Here is a 16,385-nt window from a genome sequence, read left to right as displayed (position 1 = left end):
TCTTTATCCTGGTCACATTAAAACCTTCATCCAGGTCACATCACACCTTCATCCAGGTAATATCAAAACTTCATCCAGGTCACATTAAAACCTTCGTCCAGGTCACATTAAAACCTTCATCCAGGTCATATCACAACTTCATCCAGGTCACATCACATCTTCATCCAGGTCACATCCCACCTTCATCCAGGTCACATTAAAACCTTCATCCAGGTCACATCACAGCTTCATCCAGGTAATAACAAACCTTCATCCAGGTAATATCACACCTTCATCCAGGTCACATTAAAACCTTCATCCAGGTCATATCACACCTTCATCCAGGTCACATCGCACCTCCATCCAGGTCACATCACACCGTCATCCAGGTCACATTGAAACTTTCATCCAGGTCATATAAAAACCTTGATCTAGGTCACATCACACCTTCCTCCAGGTCACATAACATCTTTATCCTGGTCACATTAAAACCTTCATCCAGGTCACATCACACCTTCATCCAGGTAACATCACATCTTCATCCAGGTAACATCTCACCTTCATCCAGGTAACATCACACCTTCATCCAGGTCACATTAAAACCTTCATCCAGGTCACATCACACCTTCATCCAGGTCACATCACACCTTCATCCAGGTCACATCACACCTTCATCCAGGTCACATCACACCTTCATCCAGGTAATATCAAACCTTCATCCAGGTCGCATTAAAACCTTCATCCAGGTCACATCACACCTTCATCCAGGTAATAACAAACCTTCATCCAGGTAATATTACACCTTCATCCAGGTCACATTAAAACCTTCCTCCAGGTCACATTAAAACCTTCATCCAGGTCATATCACACCTTCATCCAGGTCACATCACACCTTCATCCAGGTCACATCACACCTTCATCCAGGTCACATCACACCTTCATCCAAGTAACCTCACACCTTCATCCAGGTCACATCACACCTTCATCCAGGTCACATCACACCTTCATCCAGGTAATATCAAACCTTCATCCAGGTCACATCCCACCTTCATCCAGGTCACATTAAAACCTTCATCCAGGTCACATCACAGCTTCATCCAGGTAATAACAAACCTTCATCCAGGTAATATCACACCTTCATCCAGGTCACATTAAAACATTCGTCCAGGTCACATTAAAACCTTCATCCAGGTCATATCACACCTTCATCCAGGTCACATCGCACCTTCATCCAGGTCACATTGAAACTTTCATCAAGGTCATATAAAAACCTTGATCTAGGCAAGGCAAGGCAAGGCAAGGCAGTTTATTTGTATAGCACATTTCATGTACAGGACAATTCAAAGTGCTTTACATAAAACAAAAACATTACAGATATTTAGAATAGTAAAAGGCATCAACACATAATCAACACATAATCACAATAAAATAATAAATTACATTAAAATGATTAAAAGCAAGATAAGTTAAAAAAAAGTTACCGTGCAGATTTCATGCATAGGCGCATGAGAAAAGAAAAGTTTTTAACCTGGATTTAAAAATGTCTACATTTGGGGAAAGTTTAATCTCCACTGGCAGTTTGTTCCATTTGTTTGCAGCATAACAGCTAAATGCTGCTTCTCCATGTTTAGTCTGGACTCTGGCCTGGACTAGTTGACCAGAGTCTTTGGATCTAAGAGCTCTGCTAGGTTTATATTCTCTGAACATATCACAGATGTATTCTGGGCCTAAACAATTCTGGGATTTGTAAACAAGCAGAAGGGTTTTAAAATCTATTCTATGACTGACTGGAAGCCAGTGTAAAGATTTCAAAACTGGTGTGATGTGTTCAGATCTCTTAGTCCTGGTTAAAACTCTAGCAGCAGCGTTCTGGATGAGCTGCAGATGTTTAATGCTCTTTTTAGGAAGTCCTGTTAAAAGACCATTACAGTAATCCAGTCTACTGGAGATGAATGCATGGATGAGTTTCTCTTGGTCTTTCTGGGAGACTAAACTTTTAATTCTGTTGATGTTTCTGAGCTGGTAAAAAGCTGTCTTAGTGACAGCTTTGATATGGCTGCTGAAAGTCAGATCTGAGTCTATCAACACTCCCAGGTTACGAACTTGGTTGGTAATTTTAAGAGCCCGAGTCTCCAGGTGTTTGCCAATGCTGACCCTCTTCTCTTTGCTACCAAACAGAATAATCTCAGTTTTGTCTTCATTTAATTGTAGGAAATTCTCCCTCATCCAGGTGTTTATTTGCTCCAGACACTGACACATTAAGTCTATTGGACTGCAGTCATCTGGTGACAGAGACACATAAAGTTGTGTATCATCTGCATAACTTTGATAACTAATGCTATAGTTTTGTAATATTTTACCCAAAGGGAGCATATACAAGTTGAACAGAAGAGGTCCAAGGACTGACCCCTGGGGGACTCCACAAGTCATGGCCACTCGCTCGGATTCATAGCTGCCGATCGTAACAAAATAACTCCGGCCTTCTAAATAGGACCTGAACCAGTTAAGGACCGCTCCAGAAAGTCCAACCCAGTTTTCCAGCCTGTGCAACAGGATTCTGTGATCTACAGTATCAAACGCAGCACTGAGATCCAACAGAACCAGGACTGATACTTGACCAGAATCGGTATTCAACCTAATGTCATTTAACACTTTGACCAGAGCTGTTTCAGTGCTGTGATGAGGTCGGAAGCCGGACTGAAATTTATCAAGATTTCCACTTTCATTTAAAAAGTCATGAAGCTGGTGAAATACAACTTTTTCAATAATCTTGGAAATAAAAGAGAGGTTAGAGACAGGTCTATAGTTGTTCATTATAGAGGCGTCTAGAGTCCTTTTCTTTAGGAGGATTAATAGCAGCTATCTTTAGTGACTTGGGAAAAATGCCTGATGCCAGCGAGCTGTTAACTATCAGTAGGAGATCACTTTCTACTGAGGTAAAAACTGTTTTTAAAAAGTCGGATGGTATCATGTCCAGAGTGCATGTTGTTGATTTCAAATGCCAAACTGTTTCTTGTAGGACTTTTAAATTCACCATTTTAAATTGTGACATGACATCAGAATTATTTCCGGGTTTTAGACACAGACTAATTTTCTTGTTTGACTGTGTGGAATTAATATTTTGCCTAATTGTTTTAATTTTTTGGCTAAAAAAGTTTGCAAATTGGTTGCATTTCTCAGTGGAAAGGAGCTCTGGGCTTATCTGTTTAGGAGGATTTGTAAGTTTTTCAATCATAGCGAACAGAGTGCGAGAATTGTTGACATTCCTGTTAATCATTCCAGATAAATGCAGCTCTCTGGCCTTGCACAGCTCATTGTTATAGTTACACAGGCTTTGTTTGTACAGCTCATAGTAAATTTGAAGTTTATTTTTCCGCCATTTCCGCTCAGTTTTTCTGCATTCTCTTTTTAGGCTGGTAACCACAGTGGTGTTTCTCCATGGTGTTTTCTGTTTGCTCAAGTTGCTCTTGATTCTTATCGGTGCAACAGCATCCATTACATTCAAGATTTTCAGATTGAAATTATCCAGGAGTCTATCAACTGACTCTGCACTGGTTGTTGGTAACATAGCTATGGCCTCCACAAACTTAGCACTTGTTCTTTCATTAATGTACCTCTTCCTAACGGAGAAGCAGGTTGGTTGAACATTCTGAGTGATCAGTAAATCAAACAAAATACAAAAATGGTCAGACAAGGCCAAGTCAGTGACCGCAACAGAAGAAATATCAACACCCTTTGAAATAACCAGGTCCAGAATGTGACCTCGAATGTGGGTCGGTTGTTTAACATGTTGCCACAAACCAAACATGTCCAATATGGAACAAAATTCCTTGACATTACCATCCGTCATGTTATCTATGTGAATGTTAAAATCCCCAGTTAAGATGAAATGGTTAAAATCAGTAGAGATAACCGACAATAATTCAGAAAATTCATCAATAAAATTTACACAGTGTCCTGGACGTCTGTAGATGATTAGAAATAGGATTTTAGGAATGCCCCTTAAAATAAAACTAAGATATTCAAAAGAAGTAAAATCACCAAATGACATTTCTTTACACTGGAATGAATCTTTAAATAAGGCAGCTTCTCCTCCCCCTTTCCTCCCGTTTCGACATTTATTCATGAAACTAAAATGAGGGGGTGCTGTTTCATTAAGAACTGTAGCACTTGTGTCTTCTGTTAACCATGTTTCTGTCAGAAAAAGAAAATCTAAACTGTGAGAAATGATGAAGTCATTAACTAACAGTGACTTGTTGGACAGAGATCTAACATTTAGTACAGCTAGCTTTATGAAGTTTACACTGGTCTCTGTTGTATTCTGAGTTATACAAGGTACAGTTAACAGATTAGATCGATTCACCCCACAAGCTGACCGTGTTCGATTCCTTATTTTACTAACTAACACAGGAATCCTACTGGGTCCAGGCTTGATCTCAGAACAGCTGTCAGTAGTAGCAAAACTACAGCAAGGACCCTGAACGCATCATGGCATGTTATCTTTGTTGTGAATTCTGCTGCTCTGGGAACCTCCTCCCATGCCCTGCTCGGTCAGGACAGATGATCTAATAGGAGGATGAGGAGGGGGAGGGGGGGGAGCCCTGTATTTCTTGGTAGATGGTGGTCGCTGGGGTTCAGACCTGGATAGAGACATCCTTTTAAGACCTTGGGTGATGTGGAGAAGAGGGTCTGGTGAGGGGGGAGAGCTGGCAGTTGATCGCTTCTCTGCTGTGTCCTTCGCTCTTATCTGTACACTCATGTTTGGGTTTGCCGTCCCAACAGCATGACGCAAGTGTGCACCAAGTAATCTGCATCCAGTTAGATTTGGATGCACACCATCAGGTCTGAATCGCTCCTTACAGTTCCAAAAGATATTGAAGTTATCAATGAACTTTATCCCATGGGTGATACATGCGTTTGATAACCATGTGTTCAGGCCAAGAAGCCTACTGAAAAGTTCAATTCCTTTACCCGCTGTAGGAATGGGTCCTGAAATGTAAACATGGTGTGCTCCCAACTGACACAGTCTCTCCAACAGCAGAGAAAAGTCTTTTTTCAGGATCTCAGAGCCAATTTTCCTCCTCAGAATATCAAAAGACCCTGTGTGGACAATAATCTTCATACCATCTGGATGTGAAGACAGAGTGGTCTAAACATCTCTGTCAGTTCCCTGACTGATGTATCAAAAAGTGTTAGATTTTCCGTCTTTGCCATCCTGACATGCTGTTATGGAGTCCCCAATCAGAATTGTGTCTATTTGTTTTTGTGTGGAGGTGCCGATAGCTTCTCTAGTCCTCCTGTTTGTGGGATTTTGGCCTCTCCTCCTGGTTTGGTTAGCCCTGGGCTGAGTTTTAGGGCTATTTCTTGAATTTTGATAAATCCTTGCATTACATTCATCATCATTCATTTTAATATGACTCAACACATCATATTTATTATGCAGTGAGACTTCAGATGGTGGAGTGAGTGCTGGAGCTTTAAATTTCCTGCTGGATTTACCTCTGCGACGAACAACATCAGACCAGGTTCTGGCCGGGGTTGATGACTTTGGTCTGGCACCAACAGTGTTCCAGAAGGAGAGATCAGTCTGATGGTCCGGTTTGGGATTTTCCTCAGCTATTCCAATGTCATTTGAACACATCCAGGGAAGTGTATCAGCCAGGTCTGTAGCGGGAGGCTCCACATTCGACATGCCTTCGCGTATGAAGATGTGACTCAATCCATTTGACAACTCAGTAGCTTGTACAGAAGCTACTACAGAGTCAATAAATTCTTCATTCACACGAATGTCTTGCAGTGTTTCAATCCTCTTCTCCAGCTGTGTTATCCTCAAAGAAAGTTGCTCACACTCAGTGCAGCTCACTGATACTGCAGGGTTAGGAGACATTATTCCACTAGTTCTCCGATTGAAATCAACTAAATTTATCAAAAAATATATTCGTTCCAGTGATTTATAAGTGACCAGGAGTCCTTGTTCCTAAATTTCTTGCCGGTAAAGATAAGAAAAAAGAAGAAAAAAAGAAGAAAAATGCAAGCAGAAAGGAGAGCAAAGCAGGAAGCGTCCGCACGGCAGCAAAGCAGGAAGCAGAAGGTCTAGGTCACATCACACCTTCCTCCAGGTCACATAACATCTTTATCCTGGTCACATTAAAACCTTCATCCAGGTCACATCACACCTTCATCCAGGTAACATCACATCTTCATCCAGGTAACATCTCACCTTCATCCAGGTCACATTAAAACCTTCGTCCAGGTCACATCACACCTTCATCCAGGTCACATCACACCTTCATCCAGGTAACATCTCACCTTCATCCAGGTCACATTAAAACCTTCGTCCAGGTCACATCACACCTTCATCCAGGTCACATCACACCTTCATCCAAGTAACATCACACCTTCATCCAGGTCACATCACACCTTCATCCAGGTAATATCAAACCTTCATAAAGGTCACATTAAAACCTTCATCCAGGTCACATCCCACCTTCATCCAGGTCACATCACACCTTCATCCAGGTAAAATCACACCTTCATCCAGGCCACATTAAAACCTTCATCCAGGTCACATTAAAACCTTCATCCAGGTCACATTCCACCTTCATCCAGGTCATATCACACCTTCATCCAGGTCACATCACATCTTCATCCAGGTCACATCACATCTTCATTCAGGTCACGTCACACCTTTATCCAGGTCACATCGCACCTTTATCAAGGTCACATTAAAACCTTCATCCAGGTCACATTAAAACCTTCGTCCAGGTCATATTTAAACCTTCGTCCAGGTCACATTAAAACCTTCATCCAGGTCACATTTAAACCTTTGTCCAGATAACATCCCACCTTCATCCAGGTCCCATCACACCTTCATCCAGATAACATCACACCTTCATCCAGTTCACATTAAAACCTTCATCCAGGTAAAATCACACCTTCATCCAGTTCACATCACATCTTCATCCAGGTCACATTAAAACCTTCCTCCAGGTCACCTCACACCTTCATCCAGGTCACATCACATCTTCATCCAGGTCACATTAAAATCTCCATCCAGGTCACAACACCCCTTCATCCAGGTCACATCAACATGGATTCATTATACTTAAAATCTTTCATATAACATTAGGAAATTTTATTCGTCCATTTACTTTTTTGTTGTCGTTTGTATTTTCTTTTCATCAGAATTCCTGTCCAGAGGAAGACGCTTCTTTTCTTTCCAGGTTTTTCTTCTTTTGGTTCAGAAGGTAAAACAGTTGGACTCACGTTTCCTATAACGGTAGAAAAGCCAAGACACATGAAGGTGTTGAAGGTCTATATCAGTGTTGATAAAGAAGAGTGTTGTTAAACCGGTTTATTCAAGTCTGAGCTGAAGCTGGCTGCTAACGTTAAACTGGTTTATTCAAGTCTGAGTTCAAGCTGGTTGCTAATGTTAAACTGGTTTATTTAAGTCTGATCTCATGCCGACCGCCAACGTTAAACCTGTTTAATTACGTCCGATCTCACGTCAGCCACTAACGTTAAAGCGGTTTACTCTGGTCTGATCTCACGCCGGCCCTTAATGTTAAACCAGTTTCACTCTGATCTCACACTCGCTGCTAACGTTAAACCGGTTTATTTAAGTCTGATATCTTGCCTGCCACTAACACCAAACCAGTATAAGTTTCATGTCACGCCGGCAGCTAACGTTAAACCGGTTTATTCAAGTCTGAGCTGAAGCTGGCCGCTAGCATTAAACTGGTTTACTCTGGTCTGATCTCACGACGGCCCTTAATGTTAAACCGGTTCAACTCTGATCTCACACCGACCGCAAAGGTTAACCTGTTTTTTTAAGTCTGATCACACAGATGTTAGACTGGTTTATTTATGTCTGTCATGCCGGCTGCTAACGTTAAACCAGTTTAACTCTGATCTCACGCTCGCTGCTAACGTTAAACCGGTTTATTTAAGTCTGATATTTTGCCAGCCGCTAACGTCAAACCGGTTTAAGTCTGAACTCACGCCGGCCGCTAACGTTAAATCGGTTTAAGTTTCATGTCATGCCGGCTGCTAACGTTAAACCGATATATTTAAGTCTGATTTCACACCGGACGCTAATGTTAAACCGGTATATTTAAGTCTGATTTCACACCGGCCGCTAATGTCAAACCGGTTTAAGTCTGATCTCACGCCGGCCGCTAACGTTAAACCGGTTTAAGTTTCATGTCATGCCGGCTGCTAACGTTAAACCGGTATATTTAAGTCTGATTTCACACCGGCCGCTAACGTCAAACCTGTTTAAGTCTGATCTCACGTTGGTTGCTTACTTGAAACCGTTTTTTTTAAAAGACTGATCTCACACCGGCAGGTTATGTTAAACTGGTTTAAGTCTGATCTCACGCCGGCCGCTAACGTTAAACCGGTTTAAGTTTCATGTCATGCCGGCTGCTAACGTTAAACCGATATATTTAAGTCTGATTTCACACCGGCCGCTAACGTCAAACCTGTTTAAGTCTGATCTCACGCCGGCCGCTAACGTTAAACCGGTTTAAGTTTCATGTCATGCCAGTTGCTAATGTTAAACCGGTATATTTAAGTCTGATTTCACACCGGCTGCTAGCGTTAAACCGGTTTAAGTCTGATCTCACGTTGGTTGCTTACTTGAAACCGGTTTTTTTAAAAGACTGATCTCACACCGGCAGGTTATGTTAAACTGGTTTAAGTCTGATCTCACGTCGATTGCTTACTTTAAACCAGTTTATTCAGGTCTGATCTCGCGCCGGCTGCTCACATTAAACCAGTTTAAGTCTGGTCTCACGCCGGCCACTAACATTAAACTGGAATAAATCTGATCTCACACTGGTCACTGACTTTAATCCGGTTTATTTAAGTCTGATCTCACGCCTGTCACTGACTTTAATCCAGTTTATTAGGGACTGATCTCACGCCAACCGCAAATGTTAAGACGGTTTATTCATATCTAATGTCACGTTGATTGCTGACTTTAAACCGGTTTATTTAAGTCTGATCTCAAGCCGGCTGCTAATGTTAAACCGGTTTAAGTCTGATCTCACGTTGGTTGCTGACTTTCACCTGGTTTAAGGCTGATCTCACGCTGACCGCTAATATTAAACAGGATTAAATCTGATCTCACACTGGTCAATGACTTTAATCCGGATTATTTAAGTCAGATCTCACGCCGGTCGCTGACTTTAATCCAGTTTAAGTCTGCTCTCACGCCGGCTGCTAATGTTAAACCGGTTTATTTATGTCTAATGTCACATCGGTTGCTGACTTTAAACCGGTTTATTTACGTCTGATATTGCACACGTGCTGCTAACGTTTAACCGGTTTTCTTACGTCTGATCTCATGCCGACCGTTAATGTTAAACCGGTTTATTTATGTCTGTCACGTTGGTTGCTGACTTTAAACCGGTTTATTTAAGTCTTATCTCATGCCCGTCGCTGACTTTAATCCAGTTTATTAGGGACTGATCTCACACCGGCCGCTAACATTAAACAGGATTAAATCTGATCTCACACTGATCACTGACTTTAATCCGGTTTATTTAAGTCTGATCTCACGCCGGCCGCTAACGTTAAACCAGTGTTACTCTGATCTCATGCTTGCTGCCAACCTTAAACCGGTTCATTTAAGTCTGATCTCACACTGGCTGCTAACGTTAAACCGGTTTATTTATGTCTAATGTCACATCGGTTGCTGACTTTAAACCGGTTTATTTACGTCTGATATTGCACACGTGCTGCTAACGTTAAACCGGTTTTCTTACGTCTGATCTCATGCCGACCGTTAATGTTAAACCGGTTTATTTATGTCTGTCACGTTGGTTGCTGACTTTAATCCAGTTTATTTAAATCTGATCTCACGCCCGTCGCAGATGTTAAACCGGTTTATTTATATCTAATGTCACACTGGCTGCTAACCTTAAACCAGTTTATTTAAGTCTGATCTCACACCCGCCACTAACGTTAAATCTGTTTATTTACGTCTGATCTCACGCCAGCTGCTAACGTTAAACCGGTTTATTCAAGTCTGAGCTGAAGCTCACCGCTAGCGTTAAACCGGTTTAATCAAGTCTGAGCTGACGCTGGCTGCTGATGTTAAACTGGTTTAAGTCTGATCTCACAGTGGTTGCTTACTTTAAACCGTTTTTTAAAAATCTTATCTCATGCTAGCCGCTAACGTTAAACCAGTTTAACTCTGATCTCATGCTAGCTGCTAACGTTAAACCGGTTTATTTAAGTGTTATCTCACACCGACTCCTTATGTTGAACCAGTTTATGTCTGATCTCACTCCGGTCGCCAACTTTAATCCAATTTATTAGGGACTGATCTCACGTCGACCGCCAACTTTAAACCGGTTTATTTATATCTGATATCACACCGGCCGCTAACGTTAAACCGGTTAATTTATGTCTGATCTGACTCTGGCTGCTAGCATTTAACCAGTTTATTTATGTCTGATCTCATGCCGTACGCTAACGTTAAACCAGTTTACGTCTGATATCACGCCGACCGCTAACGTTTAACTTGAATAATGTCACCGGCCAACATGAGAGTGGACTGAACCATTGACGTCACCATTTTTTAAGGAAGGAAACAACCTGATCATTTTAAAAACATTCTGAAATAATTAGAACCCTTTTTTTCTTCCCTCAGTTTGGTGATTCAAGGTTATCGCCACCCTCTACAAGCTGCAGATCTGTGGACTTTGCGGGACCAGGACACATCAATCCGGATCATGACTGGCTTGGAGAGGTTCTGGAAGCAGCAGAAATATAAACACCTGACGTAGGACACTTTTTTTTGTCTTTAACAAGTTTACACTAAATTAATACAAACATTTTTGTGGAGCTGTAACTTAGGCGGATGGGCAGTCATCCACCAACTTGCCATGACGGTGGACCGATTCCTGGCTTATATGCTGTTTGTGGTGAAGGTCACTCACCTGTTTGTACAATAGTGAACATTTGTTTCCAAATAAAAGTCTGTTTACCTGTGTTTCTTAATTGTGAAAGAGCTCAGGGAACAGGAAATGTGCTGCGTAAGTCAGTAAGACCCCACCCACATTATATTAGAATAATGGCTGTGGTGTTGAGTGAAACAGATGAGCCATGAGGAGGTTTGTGAAAATGAAGGAAACTCCTCTGGATATGAGGCTCCTCTTCATACTTGACTATTGTTCTTTATTTTGATTAAATTGTACATTAACGCTGGACTGGGTGGAACATGGGAAGGGGTGAAGAAAAAGGAGACAGCTGTAAAGAAACTTAACACAAAACACCCTCAGACTCTGAGAACATGAAGCAGACAATCACCTGGAGCACCTACAGGAAACAAATTGAGAATATCATGAAACAAAAATTAAGACATAACAGTAGACACTACATGTGCATGATTTGGGGTTGGGGGGATTCAGGACAGATCCAAACCACGAGATGTCATCACCTCTTTTTTTTTTTTTCCCTGCAGATCAAAGTCTGGGTCCTGGTTCGAGTCCTGGTCCCTGTCCTTTTTTCAGTCCTGGTCTGGCAATCCAGCTGTGAAAACAGAGAAAACACAGCTGCTGAGGAAACACAGGAAGAGGCGGGACTGTGACCTCTTTCTCTTGCATGCTTTGGGGCGGAGCTTCGGACTGTACTTCCTGTGTGGAACGCTGTGCCTCCTCTTCCATGATGCCTTCATGTTCGCTGTGCCTCAGGTGCTCAGGTATGTCAGAGAATCATTGTCACGTCCTCTGTTCATTTATGTTTGTGGTCCGTCAAAGTTAAAAAGAAACTTTATTTAAACAGCTGTGAGACAATCTGAACTCTGGGATGAATAGAAAAAATCTTTGTCAGCTTAACACCAGAGATGCACTGACAGAGAAGCAATAACTGCTGAGTCAACAGATCACTGTTATTAGAATAGAATAGAATAGAATAGAAATATTTATTAATCCCTTTGGAGAGTCCTCAGGGAAATTTGGGTACCAGCAGCAATACAACACCAACAGTAAAGCAGGACAAGCACAAGACACAATATATACAGGTACAAAGCAAAACAGGTGCAAGAAAAGCACAAATAGAATGCAATAAATAACAATAAGATAAGTTAAATAAAACAATATAAACAAGCATTGCACACAGTAGAGGTAGTAAAGATTCCCAGTTCACTATTGCACGTATAAGTTATTGCAACTGTTTGTATGGGTTATTGTGCATGTGTTGTATCAGGCGGACTGCACACCTCCCTCTCCCCCCTCCTTCTCCCCCTCCTGCCTAATGCAGAGTTGTCCAGTTTGATGGCTTGGGGGACAAAGGAGTCTCTGAGCCGGTTGGTCCTACTCTTGGGGAGGAGCAGCCTGTTACTGGTCAGGCTTCTCTGTGCACTGATGACAGTGTGCAGAGGGTGACTGGCATCATTCACAATAGCCAGTAGTTTTTTTTAGTGTTCTCCTCTCTGCCACTGTCACCAGGGAGTCCAGCTTCATGCCAACCACAGAGCCCGCCCGCCTGATGAGTTTTTCCAGCCTGTTAGCACACCTTTTTGTCATGTTACCCCCCCAGCAGACAACAGCATAAAAAAGCATACTAGCCACCACAGACTGATGGAACATCCACTGGAGTTTCCTGCAGATGTTAAAAGATCCCAGTCTTCGCAGGAAGAACAGACGGCTTTGGCCCTTCTTGTACAGGTGATCTGTACAGCATGTCCAGTCCAGCTTGTTATCCAGCCACAACCCGAGGTACCTGTAGTTGTCTACAATCTCCACCTTGTCGTCCCTGATGGTCACTGGACGTGGTTGTGGGCTGGACTTCCTGAAGTCAGTAACCAGCTCCTTAGTCTTTGAGGTGTTAAGCTGGAGATGGTTCATCTGACTCCAGGTGACAAAGTCACTGACCAGATTCCTGTACTCATCCTCTCCATCATCCCTGATACACCCCACGATGGCTGTGTCATCTGCAAACTTCTGGATGTGACACAGCTCTGAGTTGTAACAGAAGTCTGAGGTGTAGAGTGTGAAGAGGAGGGGGGCCAGCACAGTTCCCTGGGGTGCTCCTGTGCTGCTAATAACAGTGTCAGATGTGGTGTCCTTTAGCCTGACGTACTGCGGTCTCTCTGTGAGGTAGTTACCAATCCAGGACACCAAGCAGGGGTCCACCTGCATCTCCCTCAGTTTGTCCAGAAGCATCAGGGGCTGGATTGTGTTGAAGGCACTTGAAAAATCCAAGAAGAGGATCCTCACTGTGCCCCTCCCCTTATCCAGATGTACTTGGACACGGTGTAGGAGGTAGAGAATAGCATCCTCCACACCCACACCTGCGCAATAGGCAAACTGTAGGGGGTCCTGGGCCTGTTGCACTTGGGGCTTGAGGAGATTGAGGATGAGCCGCTCCATCGTCTTCATTAGCTGGGATGTAAGTGCCACCGGTCTGTAATCGTTCCGCTCACCAGGGCGGTTTTTCTTCTGTAGGTGTCCCTCGCCACCTTCAGGCATTGTTTCACCTCCCGCTGTGCTAATTGCATTGCCTCCCTGTCATGGTTCATGAAAGCCACCTTCTTCCTGTTGAGGGCAGCTTTGACATCTTGTGTTATCCAAGGTTTGTTATTTGGATAACAACGGACAGTCTTATTGAGGGAGACTACGTCCAGCGAGAAGTTGATGTAGTCCGTCAGACAGTGAGTCTGCTCCTCTATGTCCTCACCATGTTGTCTCAGCAGTACATCCCAGTCAGTGATGTCAAAGCAGTCTCTCAGAGCATCCTCTGCCTCAGGTGACCACTTCCTGATCGAGCTTGTGGTTTTAGACATCCTTTTGACCAGGGGGGTGTACTGTGGCTGTAGGTGAACCAGGTTGTGGTCAGACTTTCCAAGTGGGGGGTGGGGGTGGCTCTGTAGGCATCCTTCACATTGGAGTACAGCAGGTCTATTGTTCTGTTGTTCCTTGTGGGACAGTCTACAGCCTGGTAGAAGGAGGCCAAGGTAGAGTCCAGGGAAGCATGATTAAAATACCCAAATCAGAGCACAATCACGTGACTAAGCTCCCTCGGCAAGTAATATGGCCGCAGACTAATGGCCAACAGTTCCAAGTCCTGGCAACACAGTTCCTTTTTCACTGAGACATGTCCTGGGCAACACCAACGTTTGTTCACATATATGATGAGCCCCCCACCTCTGCTCTTACCGCAGGCGTTCATGTCTCTGTCAGCTCTCACAGCAGTGAAACCTGGTAGATCCACGTTAGCATCCGGTTTCGCATCAGTGAGCCATGTCTCTGTGAAGATGTATAAGCTGCATGCAAGATAATTCCGTTGATTGTTCAGTGCCAACAGCTCGTCCATCTTGTTAGGTAGTGAGTTAACGTTCGCCATTAGTACAGAGGGGATCACTGGCTTAAAACGTCGTCGAGCAGCCTTTAGCTTAGATCCTGACTTGCAGCCTCTGTACTTCCTCCTCAGCTCTGTCGGTACGTTGTGCTGCATTCCGACATTAGTCTTTAATACAAAAAGTTCCTCTCTTGAATAAACAAGACGACGTGCAAGTGCCATGCTAGAGTTCAAAATATTCAATAGGATATATATATATACATATATATACATATATATATATATGTATATATATATATATATATATATATATATATGTATATATATATATATATATATATATATATATATATATATATATATATATATAATAAGGAATAAAACGATAAGAAAGACAGAAAGAAACACTCGGGTGCGTAACAGACACTGGTAAAAACAAACAACAACAAAAAAAAAACTATAAACTTTAAATTTGAATAATGATGCACCTCACCTGCTGCAGGCATGTCCTTCTCTCTGCTGCTCAGGTGTGTCAACAGCTACATTAACGCACTGAATAACAGTTGCCAGCATTCACCATGTCCCCAAAACACTGGTGAAACACCATCTCTGTGTTTAGATCTGAGTTTCCTGAAATCTGTGAAACAACAGAATGCGTCATGTTTTATTGAACCTGTTTGGACAGAGTTGGAGAGTGAGATACTAACCTTCTGTGTTTCACCTCAAATTACTCAACAGTGATAAAAAAAAAAAGTTTGTAGAAGCTTCTGAAAATTTTGACGTAAAATGTTTTTAGTAATTTCACAAAAACACAACCTCTGTGGTTTGTCTGCTCGTCGACACTTGTTTACTTTTCGTTTGTTTGTGTTGTCAGTGCATTGCTGGGCTTTATGCGGGACAAAGATGCTGCGTTGTGGAAAGGCTTCCTGTTCGCCTCGCTGCTCTTCCTGCTGTCCTGCCTGCAGTCCGTCCTCCATCATCAGTACATGTTTCACTGCTTCACTGTGGGAATGAGGCTGAAGACGGCCATCATGGGCCTCGTCTACAGGAAGGTTGCGGCTCACAAACATGTACGAACAACGCTTGAATGTTGATAATCAGTGAAGTTAATAAAGTTTTCTGTTTGAATCCTCAGAGCCTGGTGATGAGCAACACGACGCGGCTGCAATGCAATTTGGGAGAAATTATTAATCTGGTGTCAGCTGACACTCAGAAGCTGATGGACTTTGTGGTTTATTTCAACAGTGTCTGGATTGCTCCGCTCGAAATTGCGCTATGCTTCTACTTCCTGTGGCAGGTAAACAAATAGACGAATGACATCATCATAGTAAATATCCTGAATGACATCCATATTTCTGATTTGTAGTTCAAAGGTCTAATCTTAGCGACATCTTAGTTTAACATCTAACTTGAACGCTTTCAGTAAACTTAAATGTTCAGTTTAGTTAAGTGTTATTTCTGTATTCAGAACAGAATCATTTCAAGACAATTTACAATGTAATCTGAAGATGGAGTAGCCATTTCTACTGTTGGCAGGTTTGCACTGTTTGCCATGTTCAGTTTGAAATGATTCAAACCAGGTTCAAACCAGGCTGAAACGGTTCAAACCAGGTTCAGACCAGGTTCAAACGGTTCAAACCAGGTTCAGACTGGGTTGAAACGGTTCAAACCAGGTTGAGACCAGGCTGAAATTATTCAAATCAGGATCAGACCAGGCTGTACCCAGAAGGTCCCCACCCCACCCACATGCCTAACGGGGAATGAGAGAATGGGGACAGCGGCAGAGCCCAGACCCACCACCCCCTGACCCCCCCCAGGCCCGCCCAGGTCCCCCCCACAAGTGCACTTAACCCCTCCCCAACCACACACAGAAACACATGCACACACCTATATCCTTGCACACTCCCGCTCATCCATCACATACATGCCTCCTCACCCCCACCCACACAATATAAACACTCACACAGCATACAACCCTTCCACTCTCACTCCCCAGCCCCTCCTCTCTCCCACCATGCCCTGTGGGAGACATCCCCGGCGGACCAGAGAATGGCGTGCCCCAGATCCAACCCTCACCGCCATCCCCAGCCACCCCC

At 43.0% G+C, this 16,385-nt stretch overlaps 1 protein-coding gene and 1 long non-coding RNA gene across 2 annotated transcripts in view; both read left to right on the top strand.

The window, feature by feature from the left end:
- Positions 1–16,385, top strand: part of LOC121629920 (multidrug resistance-associated protein 1-like) — a 155,894-nt gene that overhangs the window by 48,771 nt on the left and 90,738 nt on the right. Inside the window, exons 8-11 of the mRNA XM_041969847.1 lie at positions 10,640–10,771; positions 11,453–11,689; positions 15,164–15,341; positions 15,425–15,586. Of these exons, the coding sequence (XP_041825781.1) occupies positions 10,640–10,771; positions 11,453–11,689; positions 15,164–15,341; positions 15,425–15,586 (709 nt within the window). The remainder of the gene's footprint in view (positions 1–10,639; positions 10,772–11,452; positions 11,690–15,163; positions 15,342–15,424; positions 15,587–16,385) is intronic.
- On the top strand, positions 1,200–10,765 carry LOC121630002. The gene is made up of 3 exons (XR_006008463.1): positions 1,200–1,214; positions 7,165–7,226; positions 10,640–10,765. It is a non-coding gene; the product is annotated as an uncharacterized LOC121630002 (long non-coding RNA).

Source organism: Melanotaenia boesemani, chromosome 19 (assembly GCF_017639745.1).
Source record: "Melanotaenia boesemani isolate fMelBoe1 chromosome 19, fMelBoe1.pri, whole genome shotgun sequence".
In the NCBI taxonomy this organism is placed as follows: Eukaryota; Metazoa; Chordata; class Actinopteri; order Atheriniformes; family Melanotaeniidae; genus Melanotaenia; species Melanotaenia boesemani.
Note: the sequence above shows the minus strand (reverse complement) of the source record. Positions and strands in the feature narration are given on the sequence as shown.